General features: G+C 43.8%; 1 protein-coding gene across 21 annotated transcripts in view; it reads right to left on the bottom strand.

Annotated features, from left to right (window-relative positions):
* Positions 1-16,626, bottom strand: part of ptprfa (protein tyrosine phosphatase receptor type Fa) — a 399,275-nt gene that overhangs the window by 92,043 nt on the left and 290,606 nt on the right. For all 21 annotated transcript variants that reach the window (XM_036978457.1, XM_036978456.1, XM_036978463.1 and 18 more), the window contains one exon: positions 8,756-8,949. In XM_036978457.1, coding sequence (XP_036834352.1) covers positions 8,756-8,949 — 194 coding nt within the window. The remainder of the gene's footprint in view (positions 1-8,755; positions 8,950-16,626) is intronic.

The following is a 16,626-nucleotide window of genomic DNA, read 5'->3' as shown; positions in this document are numbered from 1 at the left end:
CTTCTCTACTCCACTACCTCCCTCCTTCTCTCGATCTTCTCCACTCTCCATCTCTCCCTCTCCCCCTTCCCTCTCACAGTGACCTATCTCTGCTGAAGCATACATTTTACAGGGCTCCAGGAGACACAGATCAGTGTTTGACAGATCAAGACAATCTTATCTGATCAGACAAGCCTCATGCTTCACAGCCATCAACACTGGGGCCTCTTAGAATCCTTCAGGTGTCCAAAAATAAGAGAGAGAGAGAAAGAGAAAGAGAGAGAGAGAGAGAGAGAGAGGGAGAAGATAGAGAACGAGAGAGGGAAAACAGAGAAAGAGAGGGAGATAGAGACAGTGTGTGTGTGAGCATGTGTGTGCGTGTCCGAGTGTGTGTGCGAGTGAGTGAATGAGTGAGTGAGTGAGTGAGTGAGTGAGTGAGTGAGAGTGAGAGAGACAGAGAGAGATAAAGAAGGGAAACTTCCAGAACCCGCTGGATTCTCCAATTACATTTAACAAAATACAAATCACGAATTCCAAATGGCTATACTTACACACTTTAACATCATCTTCAGCTCTGGCATCTTCCCCAATATTTGGAACCAAGGACTGATCACCCCAATCCACAAAAGTGGAGATAAATTTGACCACAATAACTACTGTGGGATATGAGTTAAGAGCAACCTTGGGAAAATCCTCTGCATTATCATTAACAGCAGACTCGTACATTTCCACAGTGAAAACAATGTACTGAGCAAATGTCAAATTGTCGTTTTACAAAATTACCGCAAGACAGAAAACGTATTCACCCTGCATACCTTAATTGACAAACAAACAAACCAAAACAAAGGCTAAGTCTTCTCATGCTTTGTTGATTTCAAAAAATGCTTTGGACTCAATTTGGCATGAGGGTCTGCTATACAAATTGATAGAGAGTGGTGTTGGGGGAAAAACATACGACAACATAACATTTCAAACAACAAGTGTGCATTTAATATTGGCAAAAAACACACATTTCTTTCCTCAGGGCCATGGGCTGAGACAGGGATGCAGTTTGAACACCACCCTCTTCAACATATATCAAGGAATTGGCGAAGGCACCAGAACAGTCTGCAGCACCCTGTCTCACCTTACTAGAATCTGAAGTCAAATGTCTACTGTTTGCTGATGATCTGGTGCTTCTGTACCCAACCAAGGAGGGCCTACAGCAGCACCTAGATCTTCTGCACAGATTATGTCAGACTTGGGCCCTGACAGGAAATCTCAGTAAGACAAAAATAATTGTGTTCCAAAAAAGGTCCAGTTGCCAAGACCACAAATACAAATTCCATCTAGACACTGTTGACCTAGAGCAGACAAAAAACTATACATACCTCGGCCTAAACATCAGCGCCACAGGTAACTTCCACAAAACTGTAAATGATCTGAGAGACAAGGCAAGAAGGGCCTTCTATTAAATTCTACAACCACCTAAAAGGAATGGATTCCCAAACCTTCCATAACAAAGCCATCACCTACAGAGAAATTAACCTGGAGAAGAGCCCCCTAAGCAAGCTAGTCCTGGGGCTCTGTTCACAAACACAAACAGACCCCACAGAGCCCCATTAGATCCAACCAAACAATGAGAAAACAAAAAGAGAATTACACATTACCAAAAAACTGAGCAAACTGGAATGCTATTTGGGACTAAACAGAGAGTACACCGTGGCAGAATACCTGACCACTGTGACTGACCCAAACTTAAGGAATGATTTGACTATGTACAGACTCAGTTAGCATAGCCTTGCTATTGAGAGAAGCCTCCGTAAGCAGACCTGGCTCTCAAGAGAAGACAGGCTATGTGCACACTGCCCACAAAATGAGGTGGAACCTGAGCAGCACTTCCTAACCTCCTGGTAAACGTATGACAATATTAGAGACACATACTGTATTTCCCTCAGATTACACTGATCCACAAAGAATTTGAAAACAAGTCCAACTTTGATAAATTCCAATAAAGATCTATTGGGTAAAATACCACAGTGTGCAATCACAGTGTAATGTTTACAGTTCATTTTTGATTGTTTATTTCACTTTTGTTTATTATCTATTTCACTTGCTTTGGCAATATTTGTCCCATGCCAATAAAGCCCTTTGCCTTGAACTGAAAGGAGAAAGAGAGAAGGAGAGAGAGGGGAGTCAGGTATAAACATGAATGGTAAAGGCATCGTAAAGCACTGGGCAGGGAGTTGGCAGGCAATTAAACCTTTATGTTCCATAGAGTCTCTAACCTCCACGGCCAATCATTTGATATGGTGGAATTTACTCTGTCATTAAGGCTTTTGTCATAAGCAGGACAAAGAGAGCAGTAATCCAAGCTTGCCTGCTGTTCTAAAGAGATGACCCACAGCCACAGTAAAACAGCTAGGGGAATTTTAAAGCTTCCTTCAACTGAAAAACAACACACTACTAAGCCTATAGTGATGACAGCTTACAGTCTAGCTAATGTGTTAGTTTCTCTCTCACTGAAATGCTGTTCTCTCTCTCTCTATGTCTATAGTGATCACAGCTTATAGATTTGCTAATATGTTTCTCTGCAACAAGCTCATTTCAATTCAATTCAAAGGGCTTTATTGGCATGGGAAACACATGTTTACATTGCCAAAGCAAGTGAAATACATCTTAACAAAAGTGACCAATCTCTGTCCTTGGGTGTGTAACGTTCTATAAGCGACCGAGGGGAATGGTGATGGCCTCTTTCAAACAGATTTAGTTCCCAGGCTTCATCAGTAGCAGGAGCCAGAGAGACTGTTTTTCATGGGGCTGACAAGGACGTGGGTGCCATAAACATGGGCACAGACGGAAGCCGTGGACTGGGGAGCTCTGCTCTGGCATTAAGACCTGAGCCTAGCAAAACAGCCCAATTAAAGTGATTCAGCACCGCACCAGGGACGGAATCCATCCATCACAGAGAAGAGTGTGATGTATATACGACAGACCGAGAGAGATCCAACAGATCCGACAATGTGTATTTGTGTGTTTGTGTGTTGCATATACAACAGAGACCCAACGACACAGCCTAATATAGATGGATCCTCATCCTCCAAGTATTATTTAATTACCCTTATTTTACTCCTTCCTCCTCCTCCTCCTCCTCCTCCTCCTCCTCCTCCTCCTCTCTACCAAATCAGGCCATATGTACTGTATGTATAGCAGATCAAGCAACAGCCCATGGGCTCTGTGGGGTCTGTTAGTGTGTGTGTATAGCAGATCAGAGCAACAGCCCATGGGCTCTGTAGGGTCTGTTAGTGTGTGTGTATAGCAGATCAGAGCACCAGCCCATGGGCTCTGTGGGGTCTGTTAGTGTGTGTGTATAGCAGATCAGAGCAACAGCCCATGGGCTCTGTGGGGTCTGTTATTGTGTGTGTATAGCAGATCAGAGCAGCAGCCCATGGGCTCTGTGGGGTATGTTAGTGTGTGTGTATAGCAGATCAGAGCAATCGCCCATGGGCTCTGTGGGGTCTGTTTGTGTTTGTGTGTATAGCAGATCAGAGCAACAGCCCATGGGCTCTGTGGGGTCTGTTTGTGTTTGTGTGTATAGCAGATCAGAGCAACAGCCCATGGGCTCTGTGGGGTCTGTTAGTGTGTGTGTATAGCAGATCAGAGCAACAGCCCATGGGCTCTGTGGGGTCTGTTAGTGTGTGTGTATAGCAGATCAGAGCAACAGCCCATGGGCTCTGTGGGGTCTGTTAGTGTGTGTGTATAGCAGATCAGAGCAACAGCCGATGGGCTCTGTGGGGTCTGTTTGTGTTTGTGTGTATAGCAGATCAGAGCAACAGCCCATGGGCTCTGTGTGGTCTGTTAGTGTGTGTGTATAGCAGATCAGAGCAACAGCCCATGGGCTCTGTGGGGTCTGTTTGTGTTTGTGAACAGACCCCCTGGACCAGCTTGCTTTGGGGGCTCTTCTTCAGGTTAATTTTCTGTAGGTGATGGCTTTGTTATGGAAGGTTTGGGAATCCCTTCCTTTTAGGTCTGTGTGGCATTCCGATGCAGAGGACTAAGGAAACTACTGCAAACTAGTTATTCATTCTAATATGAAAACACTCCACTGGTTTGGCAAGAGACATTTAATAAGAAACATTACAAATAAAAACGGACCAATCTCTATGAATAAAAGTAGGAGGAAAAAAACTCTCCAAAATCAGCGATCAATTTGTGTGATGGTCAATCTGAGCTTAGAGAGGAGTGTGTGTGTCTGTGTCTGCATGCGTGTGTTGCTCCATAGGGGAAAGTGGTGTAAGTTGAGCCATTACTCTGTCAAGGGAAATATAGTATTGTTTCTAACAAAGATATGTGCATATATTTCAGGATGTATATCCCTAAAAATAATCAGAATTCATTTAAACATTGCAGTTTGGAGAACATAGCTTGTCCATAAAAAGTGATCTCTTGGCACAACGTACACTGGGTATGGGGTAAATTGAGGCCAGAACAGGGTAAGTTAAGCCGCCTACAAATTTCTGTACTGAATAAATATTACCCCTACCATTTTAAAACCATGAATATCTTTATTCCCCAAACACAATTCAACACAATCACAATCTGTTGTCTTTTGATAATGTTAAGCATCTCTTAACGCTTAACACCTACAGTACGAGACACTTTGTACTTTTTGAAACACTTTTAACATAGGCCAGGTCCTGTTGTTACCTCAAATCCCAGCGAAAAATGCCTTTCATTATGCCTGGGAAGAAAACACTTCAATTTGCTCAACTTGCCCTTGGCTCAACTTACCCCAAGGCAAACATTTTTACTATATTAACTCACACAGCTACAAGGATGCACTTTCATGCAAGGTTTAGGACCTCATAATATTATTGTAGCTTATAGATCCCAACTGACGTATAATACAATATTTAAACTATCTACTTGGATACAAGCATCATGAAACCTCTAACACAATACCTTCATTTGACTTTGTGAAAATCAGTTTGTTGTATCTTACTTGCTCACCACTTTTCCCATGTGGTTTCTTCCTTCACAGACTCCATGAAATGATGACCTCTTCCTAAATACTTGGTCACATTATTCATTTTGTGTATGGTTTCCTATAAACAAGGATGGCTCAACTTACCCCACTCTCCCCTACTGTACGTGTAGAGTCACTTTTATCACTACGCCAGATGAGCCTTCAAGACAGTCCCCTGAGAAACACATCCACTCACAGGGATACTGTATGTATGTGTGCATATGTGTGTGTGTGTGCAAGTCCATGTGTGTGTAAGTCAATGTGTGTGTAAGTCCATGTGTGTGTAAGTCAATGTGTGTGTAAGTCCATGTGTGTGCAAGTCCATGTGTGTGTAAGTCCATGTGTGTGCAAGTCCATGTGTGGGTAAGTCCATGTGTGTGCATATGTGTATGTGTGTAAGTCCATGTGTGGGTAAGTCCATGTGTGTGTAAGTCCATATGTGTGCAAGTCCATGTGTGTGCATATGTGTATGTGTGTAAGTCCATGTGTGTGCAAGTCCATGTGTGTGCAAGTCCACGTGTGTGCAAGTCCATGTGTGTGCAAGTCCACGTGTGTGCAAGTCCATGTGTGTGAAAGTCCACATGTGTGTAAGTCTATAGGTGTGTAAGTCCATGTGTGTGCAAGTCCATGTGTGTGCAAGTCCATGTGTGTGCAAGTCCATGTGTGTGTAAGTCCATGTGTGTGCAAGTCCATGTGTGTGCTCGCGTGTTGGCTCCCGTGTGTGTGTCATTGCCTGTATCTGTGAGTCATAAATGTGGTAGGGGGATGAAGAGGCCTTTATCAAGCTCTATTTCTTGCCCAGATAAGACAGGAATGCACCTCATGAAGGAAATCAGAGGTGAGACATCTCTGGGAGAGAGAAAAAACCAAACAATGTGAAATGACCGGAACGATCGGCCTCACACCACATGATAAGTCTACATGACTTTTCAGCTTGGCCAAGGAGTGGTGCAGTGTGTGTGTGTGTGTGTGTGTGTGTGTGTGTGTGTGTGTGTGTGTGTGTGTGTGTGTGTGTGTGTGTGTGTGTGTGTGTGTGTCGAAGGAGTGGTGCATCACAGAGACCAGATAAGGCAGCCATCAAGGAACAGAGATTTGAGAAGAAGTCTTTAGGTGGCTGTCTGATAGCAAGGTCACAGAAAAATGGTTGGTCAACAGCAGTCTGTTGGAACCAGTCTGATGTCGCGATAGCTCACGTTCTGTTTCACAACGAAGTAAAAAGAAACATGAGCACAGTGGTCAGTCTGCTTGACCCGGCTATACCAATTATTTACCTTATATACTGTATGGTACAGCTTTTTAACTAAACAAAAGTGTTTAAAGGGTCAGTCTGCAATTAGAAAACAACAGACCAGCTGTCGTGCCACGTACTAATCGCACACTGCAGGTTTAAGGTGCACAAGCAGAGTATCCCACATTCACAGCACACCAATACCAATGCCAGTGATGTGGATAATACAGTAGATTTGCCTGAGCGAACCGCTGTAAAACAGCAGCAGAATCAGACATGTTGTCTAGTGAATTGTCTCGCTGAACATCTCATCACACCTCCATACCTACCGTGTCAGCTAGGCTTGCCTGCAGCTATCTGAGGAGAATGGCATGGCGTGCTACCACTGATAAGCTGAGAAGCTGGAAGAGGGTTTGATACTGTGTGCTTCAGAGAGAAGGAAGGCATGCTCCTACAAGCTAATACCAGGAGAACAACTTGTACCTACAACCTCTCCCTACCGTACCTCACACGGAAAACTACAACATTATGAAACGACTAGAGATCTTCCTACAGTATATTCCTAATACAACTAGAGACAGAGAGAGAACCAGAGAGTTTGTAGGTACACTACTGTTCAAAAGTTTGGGGTAACTTAGAAATGTCATTTTTTTTTAAACAACATTTTTTTTTGTCCATTAAAATAACATCAAATTGATCAGAAATACAGTGTAGACATTGTTAATGTTGTAAATTACTATTGTAGCTGGAAACGACAGATTTTTTTTATGGAATATCTACAAAGGCGTACAGAGACCCATTATCAGCAAACTTCACTCCTGTGTTTCAAATGTTCCTATTTTTTTTCTTATTTTTTGTGTTATTGACTGTACGTTTGTTTATGTGTAACTCTGTGTTGTTGTTTTTGTCGCTTTTTGTGTTAGCTAATCCAAGTTTATAATTTTAAAAGGCTAATTGATCATTAGATCAATTGCAATTATGTTAGCACAGCTGAAAACAGTTGTTCTGATTAAAGAAGCAATAAAACTGGCCTTCTTTAGACTAATTGAGTATCTGGAGAATAAGGATTTGTGGGTTCGATTGCAGGCTCAAAATGGCCAGAAACAAGGAACTTTCTTCCGAAACTCGTCAGTCTCTTCTTGTTCTGAGAAAGGAAGGCTATTCAATGCGGAAAATTGCCAAGAAACTGAAGAACTCGTACAACGCTGTGTACTACTCCCTTAACAGAACAGCGCAAACTGGCTCTAACCAGAATTTAAAGAGGAGTTTTAGATGCACCCATCACAACTGAGCAAAAGGACAAGAACATTAGAGTATCTAGTTTGAGACACTGATGCCTCACAAGTCCTCAACTGGCAGCTTCATTCAATAGTACCCACAAAACACCACTCTCAACATCAACAGAGAAGAGGCGACTCCGGGATGCTGGCCTTCTAGGCAGAGTTCCTCTGTCCAGTGTCTGTGTTCTTTTGCCCATCTTAATTTGTAATTTTTATTGGCTAGTCTGAGATATGGCTTTTTCTTTGCAGCTCTGCATCCCGGAGTCCTCTTTTCACTGTTGACGTTGAGACTGGTGTTTTGTGGGTACTATTTAATGAAGCTGCCAGTTGAGGATTTGTGAGGCATCTGTTTCTCAAACTAGTCATTTGTGTGTGTGTGTGTGTGTGTGTGTGTGTGTGTGTGTGTGTGTGTGTGTGTGTGTGTGTGTGTGTGTGTGTGTGTGTGTGTGTGTGTGTGTGTGTGTGTGTGTGTGAGTGAGTGTGTGCATTCCTTATCAGGATTATGTTTATGCAGTTTATATTCTTAATTTACGATTACTACAACAAGATGGTGAAAAACCTAAGCAACAATATAACATAACCTTTTCCTGGAATAACAAGGCAGTGAATTTACATTCTCAATGACATAAAAGGCAGGCAACCCCAAATTCATATCTAAATACAGAATCACCCAATACATTTTCATCAGCAGCATGGCTAGAAACTGAAAACAGTCTTTCAGCCTTATTCCACTGGAGAGGAAATGGAGAAGGGAGATTTTGTTCACTGTGGTTTATAAAGGCACATACACACACGACATAAACAGGACCTTTTCAATCATGTTAAGAGGAGTAATTAACTAATCATAGTGATTGATTACCATTCTCTGCCACTGACAGAGAGTAACAGTTATTACCTACTGAGCAAAATCCATTTCCTCCAGTTCTCTATTCCGAGTGACAGAAAACTGTATGAGGTGAATCTTTGAAAGTTTGAGAGACCTGGGTTCTTTGAGCGTTTGCTTGAGCCTTCCTGGAGTACCAAATGGGCAAGCTAGCTCAATCAAGCACAGCTTAAGTATGCATTTGGTTTGCAGTTAAAGTATTAGAAAGAGGTTTGACTGGGACATTGGAGAGGGAGCTGAAGGTGAGTGAGATTGGGATATACAGTACATTATGTGTGGTACTAAGTGAGTTGGTGTCATCCAGTAGTTGCAACAGACAGTACCTGTGCCTCAGGTAGTATGTGTAGGACTGAGCGAGCTGAGTGGCAATGGGACAGTACCTGTGCCTCAGGTAGGGAGACATCCATGATGCTGGGCTGGCCTCGTGGCTCTCCGTTCTCCAGTCGCGAGTAGACCACCTGGTACCCTCTGATCTGGCCATGCTGCTTCACCTGGAGGGGGGGCTTCCACGTCACCCTCAGGGCTGTGGAGTTCAGGACATCAGCCTCCACCTTCCTGGGTGGAGCTCCAGGCACTGGGGAGAGAGGGTAATAGGTAACAGAGTTTAGGTAACAATTGAGGTTAGGTAACACGTTGAGCTTCAATTCTGACTGAGGGATGCAGCTAGGCTTAAAACCTTACAGACAGGATCTGTGTCCAAAACGGCATCCTCTTTTAGATGCACCCATAGAATCATAGAAGACAACCAACCAAGTCTGTTCCAAACGCAGTGCTCTATAGCTAGCTGGATCTCTATCAGAATGGCATCAAAGCTTCATCCGCAGCTGAGCTACTTTTGAAGGTTAGATCAAAGTGTCTCATGTGGTCCCTTAGGGGGAGACGTTGACTGCTGGGTTGAGTGGCCAAACTTTATGCTTCATGGCAGAAGAAGAGCAGAGCTGCTATTGAAACAAGCTTATTACGAGCCCCTCCAGGATGCATGGTCAGCTACAAGGGGAAACTTTACATTATTACAAATATGACTTCAATAAAAATGAGAGGATACAGCGTGGCTTGGTAATGATAGCCAATAGGAAGCAGTGGAGGTAACATGGCTTGGTAATGATAGCCAATAGGATGCAGGAGAGAGTAAGAAGGAGAAGAAGGAAGTTAAGCGGCACAGGTTATAAAGGCCTGTATTAAGAGATCAATGTACAGATATAAGCAGATTGTTAGTGTAGTAGTCTACGCAACACAACACCACGTAGCAGAGAGGAAAGGCTCAGTATCTGCCAGTCAGCACTATGCACAGCAGCTCTGCTAATTGAAACCATTTAACCTCATAATACATCTGCAAGCTTCCAGAATCCTGCAGAATCCTGCTGCCTACACCGACCTTCAGAAGAGGAAAAGTCAATATGGTCGTTGTATTAACAGATAAAGCCCAGGTCTGCATCCCAAATCACACCCTATTCCCTATATAGTTCACTACTTGTCAAAAGTAGTCTACTATGTAGGCAATAGAGTGCCATTTACAATGCATACCAGGCCTGTGTAAAATGGAAGAGGTACATAAGCAGATAAGCCCAGCATGTATACACTCACATACTGTACACACGATGCTGTTGAAGTCTTTGAGGTTTGGTCTTCAAAGGTTTCAATCCAGAGAACTGCTGGGTTTAATTTGTACTTGCTGGTTTCAAACGGAACCAAAAGCGATGTCACAATGGACCCTATTGTTTTAAAACAACACAGACTATCATCTTTCAGTGTTGGGGATGTTAGAGATGGACTGGGCTATTGGACTCAAACTGCGGCCAGCAGCGATTGTCTTTCTCCCCTCCATCTCTCTTTCCGTATCTCTTTCCTCACATCTCCCTTTCCATCTCTCCATCTCTCCATCTCTCAGCCTCTCCTTCCTTCTGCCCCCCCACCCCACCCCTCTCTCTTTTGCCATCACTCCCTGGCTGTCTGATTCTCATCAGAGAAAGAGCTCCCACTCCCTCCCATGGAATCTCCATGGAAACCTTGTTGCAGAGATGGAGTGGGTTCATGCCAGGTTCTCTTGTTTCTAGAACGTACCCTCTACTCATGCCACTTGGCAGAAGTTGCTAATGCACTTTTTCCAGAATCCCACTGTGTGAAGGCAGTCAAGCTCATATAATGTGCTTGTCAGCTCAGGGCAGTGGGAAAGCTATTCAGCTGGTCATTTAATAAAGATGTCAAAGAGAATGGGAATGTATAGTCCTAGTCAGGTGGGGGGGGGGGGGGGGGGGGGGGCTTAACCCAGTGTGGCAGAGGACATGGAACCCCTGGAGTTCCTCAAATAACCATTGTTTGTCAATGGTTTATATTTGCACCTTCGGTTAGTTGAGAGGTTCTTGGAGAAACCTTTAATGGTTCAATGTCGCAACGGGTTCCTGGAGGAACCCTGGAGTGGAGTGGCTTAGTAGGGGTGTGACTTTAAGATGGGGGGAGAACAAGTAGTGGGGAGAACAAGTATTTGATACACTGCCGATTTTGCAAGTTTTCCTACTTACAAAGCATGTAGAGGTTTGTCATTTTTATCATAGGTACACTTCAACCGTGAGAGACGGAATCTAAAACAAAATCCAGAAAATCACATTGTATGATTTTTAGTAATTAATTTGCATTTTATTGCATGACATAAGTATTTGATCACCTACCAACCAGTAAGAATTCCAGCTCTCACAGACCTGTTAGTTTTTCTTTAAGAAGCCCTCCTGTTCTCCACTCATTACCTGTATTAACTGCACCTGTTTGAACTCGTTACATGTATAAAAGACACCTGTCCACACACTCAATCAAACAGACTCCAAACCTCTCCACAATGGCCAAGACCAGGGAGCTGTGTAAGGACATCAGGGATAAAATTTTAAACCTGCACAAGGCTGGGATGGGCTACAGGACAATAGGCAAGCAGCTTGGTGAGAAGGCAACAACTGTTGGCGCAATTATTAGAAAATGGAAGAAGGTCAATATGACGGTCAATCACCCCCGGTCTGGGGCTCCATGCAAGATCTCACCTCGTGGGGCATCAATGATCATGAGGAAGGTGAGGGATCAGCCCAGAACTACACGGCAGGACCTGGTCAATGACCTGAAGAGAGCTGGGACCACAGTCTCAAAGAAAACCATTAGTAACACACCACGCCGTCATGGATTAAAATCCTGCAGCGCACGCAAGGTCCCCCTGCTCAAGGCAGCGCATGTCCAGGCCCGTCTGAAGTTTGCCAATGACCATCTTGATGATCCAGAGGAGGAATGGGAGAAGGTCATGTGGTCTGATGAGACAAAAATAAAGTTTTTTGGTCAAAACTCCACTCGCTGTGTTTGGAAGAAGAAGAAGGATGAGTACAACCCCAAGAACACCATTCCAACCGTGAAGCATGGAAGTGGAAACATCATTCTTTGGGGATGCTTTTCTGCAAAGGGGACAGGACGAATGCACCATATTGAGGGGAGGATGGATGGGGCTATGTATCGCGAGATCTTGGCCAACAACCTCCTTCCCTCAGTAAGAGCATTCAAGATGGGTCGTGGCTGGGTCTTCTAGCATGACAATGACACACACAGCCAGGGCAACTAAGGAGTGGCTCCATAAGAAGCATCTCAAGGTCCTGGAGTGGCCTAGCCAGTCTCCAGACCTGAACCCAATAGAAAATCTTTCAGAGGGAGCTGAAAGTCTGTATTTCCCAGCAACAGCCCCGAAGCCTGAAGGATCTGGAGAAGGTCTGTATGGAGGAGTGGGCCAAAACCCCTGCTGCAGTGTGTGCAAACCTGGTCAAGAACTACAGGAAATGTATGATCTCTGTAATTGCAAACAAAGGTTTCTGTACCAAATATTAAGTTCTGCTTTTCTGATGTATCAAATACTTATGTCATGCAATAAAATGCAAATTAATTACTTACTTTTTGTTTTAGATTCCGCCTCTCACAGTTGAAGTGTACCTATGATAACAATTACAGACCTCTACATGATTTGTAAGTAGGAAAACCTGCAAAATCGGCAGTGTATCAAATACTTGTTCTTGTTGGCCACCGTTAAGAGTAAAAGTAATTTCTGTTAACGTTGAACACTGACAGCTTAGTAGCTTCAATGAGGTTCACAGGGGTGTATGAGTTCCTCGAATGGGAATAGTTACCACTTTATTACTGTATGTAATCAGAAATGTTATGATTATTAATATTATATTCAAATATGTCATGTCCATAAATATTCAAGGAACATTTTACTTTGAGGAGTACAAACTTAACATGATGAAAAGGAATGACATTTACGCTAACAGGTGACCAAAAAAAATCTGAATCTGAAAGTCAAGCCTCCAAAAAGCCACAACTTCAATCTGATAGGCTGCCACCTCTACAATATATTATTAAGAAGGTTTAAAATGTAACCCCTCCCATCATAAAAAGGTCATGGTTTGAACCTTTACACAGGGGTTCCTCGAAGACCCTTTTCAGAGGGGTTCCTTGAGGAACCTTTTTCAGCTGGAAAAGTTCCGCTGGCGTGGCAACCCAAAAGGTTTTTCCAGGCACCTAGAGTGTACAGACAGTGTACAGGCACACAACACAGCTGACATGAGAGACAGCCCAGCGTTATACTGTATATACCCCACCATCAGGGATATACAGATGGATCTCAATAATTATAGGCTGAGAGATTGGCTTAATGTTAGTTTATTAAAACAAATTAATTGTGAGCCAGAGGCCCAGCCTTCAAGGCCCAGGGTGCCCAAACCACAGTGTCAGAGCAAATGAGACTTCACTGTGATTGGACAGGGAATCAGGCAGGCAGCTCTGCGGGTGCTGCTGTGCTGTGGGGGTGGGGGGATCATTGGTGATAGAGTGAGATCGAGGATGGAAAGACAGAGAGAGAAACAGAGAGAGAGGGTAGAGGGAGAGAGGTGGGAGAGAGAGAGAGAGAGAGAGGGGGAGAAAGAGATGGAGAGAGCGAGAGAGAGAGAGAGAGAGAGAGAGAGAGCGAGAGAGAGAAAGAGATGGAGAGAGAGAGAGAGAGGGGGAGAAAGAGATGGAGAGAGAGGGGGGAGAAAGAGATTGAGAGAGAGAGAGAAAGAGAGAGGGGGATAAAGAGATGGAGAGAGAGAGAGATGGGGAGAAGGAGGTGGAGAGAGAGAGAGGTGGAGAGAGAGGGGGGAGAAAGAGATGGAGAGAGAGAGAGAGAGAGAGAGAGAGAGGAGAGAGAGGGGGAGAAAGAGATGGAGAGAGAGAGAGAGAGGGGGAGAAAGAGATGGATAGAGAGAGAGAGAGGGGAGAAAGAGATGGAGAGAGAGAAAGGGGGAGAAAGAGGTGGAGAGAGAGAGGTGGAGAGAGAGGGAGAGAGAAAGAGATGGAGAGAGTGAGGTGGAGAGAGAGAGGGGGAGAAAGAGGTGGAGAGAGAGAGGTGGAGAGAGGGGGGGAGAAAGAGGTGGAGAGAGAGGGGGAGAAAGAGGTGGAGAGAGTGAGGTGGAGAGAGAGGGAGGGAGAGTGAGTGAGATTGAGATATTTAAGCAAGAGCGAGAGAGAGAGAGCAAGGTAGGGAGAAAGAGGGAGGGAAAGAGATGGGAGAGAGAGAGGTGGAGAGAGAGGGAGGGAGAGTGAGATGGAGAGAAAGTGGGTGAAAGAGAGAGAGGGAGAGAGAGGGATGGAGAAAGAGTGAAAGAGAGAGGGAGAAAGAGAGAGAGGAGAGAGAAATGAATGAGAGAGAGGGATATGAGGAGAGAGGGAGCCAGAGAGAGAGAGGTAACACAGTCAAGGTTATTGGATGGGATTGAGTGGGAGAGGAACAGCGTGCTCAACTAAAGACAATGCTTTGCTTCTGCTTGTCTCTTGCGAAGGCATTATTGGCTGTTTCTAGTCTTTATATGAAAGCCCTAACTAACCCAGTGAAACATAAAAGAAAAACAGAGAAGGGAAGAGCGAGAGAAAGATGGAGATAATAAGATAAAGAGAAGAAACTCTGCTACACCAGCTATATATGTCCAGTTCTCTGACCAGATGTACTGTATGTAGATCTGAAAAAAAGCAGCTTCTCCCAAAGTGCAAAAAAAAGAAGAACGAATAGAAATAAACTATAGCGAGAGTAGCCAAATAGCCATTACGATCACTGAGACAGGTCTCATGCTCTGAAAAATAGACGCAGACAATTCAAACACAATTAAGGCACCTGGGAATCAAATTAATCCAGACAATTAATCCAGACAATGGAAAAGCCTAACATAATTAAAACGGAAGGGAAAAAGAGGGAGGCAGGAAAGAGGGTAGGTGAGAAGAGAAGGAAAGAGGGGAAGAGGGGGATGCAGGAAGATGTCAAGAGCACAGGCCATCTTCATTTGTTAGTTGTGGTCACCACAGACGGCTGGAGAAAGAAGCAGAAAAAATGGATGGAGAAAAAAAGGACATTAGGAAAAGCTTCGGTCCACACACTGTGCTGATGGACAAACAGCTAGAGAACGAAGAAACCCGGTGTAGAGGACAAGAAGAGGGATGGGCTCTACAGCCCTGCACACTATGCTGCCCATCGGTCTTAAGCCTCTCTTGGACTTATCCGCTGATACTTTGATTTTCTCCAGTGGCCCAGGAAAATAGCCTATTGCTCTCAAGGTTACGATGTGGTGGATTGAGTCTTGACAAAACAGACGGAACCCCTTGCAAGGATTTACTGTAATAGTGTCTTCAGACTTAGAGACCACAGGCGCTGGACCGTGCCACTGTGACACTGTGAGGCGGTATACTCTGCATGCGTCCGAAATGACACCCTATTCCCTATTTAGTGAACTACTTTTGACCAGAGACCCAGAGGGAATAGGCTGAAATTTTAGGACGTCAGTTATATACACACATTGCGTTCAATTTGATTAATGTCAGTAATTAACACAGCACGCTCGTTTGTTGAGCTGACCATCGTTTTGTGCTAGCCTACCATGCACAGCCCATTTAGCCACCATGCAGCGCCTCAGACCAGACCTCAAAACTGTTATCTACAGTATGTGAGAAGATGGAGCCTGTCAGACTCAGGCTCCTCTCCAGACAACACAGACTGCCCAGCCCGCTGCCAGGTTAGAGAAATTACAGCACACTCAGAAACAGGATGAAAAGCAGAGACAGGCTGTAGAGTAGAGCAGCAGGAGGTTGTAGCATTAGAAGAGTAGTAGTCGTAGAAGAATCCCAGTGCAGGGTTAGTGTCAGTAGTGTGGCCAGAGAAAGGCAGAGATAGGCCGTTGGGGAAAGTAGCAGAAAAGGGTTGGGTTGAAAGCAGTAGTGTCAGTAGTAACAGTAGTGTCAGAAGTGGTAACAGTAGTGTCAGTAGTAACAGTAGTGTCAGTAGTGGTAACAGTAGTGTCAGTAGTGGTAACAGTAGTAGTAACAGTAGAAGTAGTAGTAGTAGTAGCAGTAGTAGTAGTAACAGTAGTAGTAGTAGTAGTAGTAGTAGTAATAATAGTAGTAACAGTAGCAGTAACAGTAGTAACAGTAGTAGTTACAGTAGTGTCAGTAGTGGTAACAGTAGTAGTAACAGTAGAAGTAGTAGTAGTAGTAGTAGTAGTAATAATAGTAGTAACAGTAGCAGTAGCAGTAGTAACAGTAGTAGTAACAGTAGTGTCAGTAGTGGTAACAGTAGCAGTAACAGTAGTAACAGTAGTAGTAACAGTAGTGTCAGTAGTGGTAACAGTAGTAGTAACAGCAGTAGTAGTAGAAATAGTGGTGATTGTAGCAGTAACAGTAGTAGTAACAGTATTGTCAGTAGTGGTTTACAGTTGTGGTAACAGTAGAAGTAGCAGTAGTAGTAGTAGTAGTAGTAGTAGTAGTAACAGTAGTAGTAACAGCAGTAATAACAGTAGCGGTAGTAGTAGTAGTAGCAGTAGTGGTAACAGTAGTGGTAACAGTAGAAGTAGCAGTAGTAGTAGTAGTAACAGTAGTAGTAACAGCAGTAATAACAGTAGCGGCAGTAGTAGTAGTAGTGGTAACAGTAGTGGTAACAGTAGAAGTACCAGTAGTAGTAGTAGTAGTAGTAACAGTAGTAGTAGTAGTAGTAGTAGTAGTAGTAACAGTAACAGTAGTAGTAGTAGTAGTAGTAGTAGTAGTAGTAGTAACAGTAGTAGTAGTAACAGTAGTAGTAGTAGTAGTAGTAGTAGTAGTAGTAGTAGTAGTAGTAGTAGTAACAGTAGTAGTAGTAACAGTAGTAGTAGTAGTAGTAGTAGTAACAGTAGTAGTAGTAGTAGTAGTAGTAGTAGTAGTAGTAGTAGTAGTAGTA

Source organism: Oncorhynchus mykiss, chromosome 5, assembly GCF_013265735.2.
Source record: "Oncorhynchus mykiss isolate Arlee chromosome 5, USDA_OmykA_1.1, whole genome shotgun sequence".
Lineage (NCBI taxonomy): Eukaryota > Metazoa > Chordata > Actinopteri > Salmoniformes > Salmonidae > Oncorhynchus > Oncorhynchus mykiss.
This window is presented reverse-complemented; position numbering and strand designations above follow the sequence as displayed.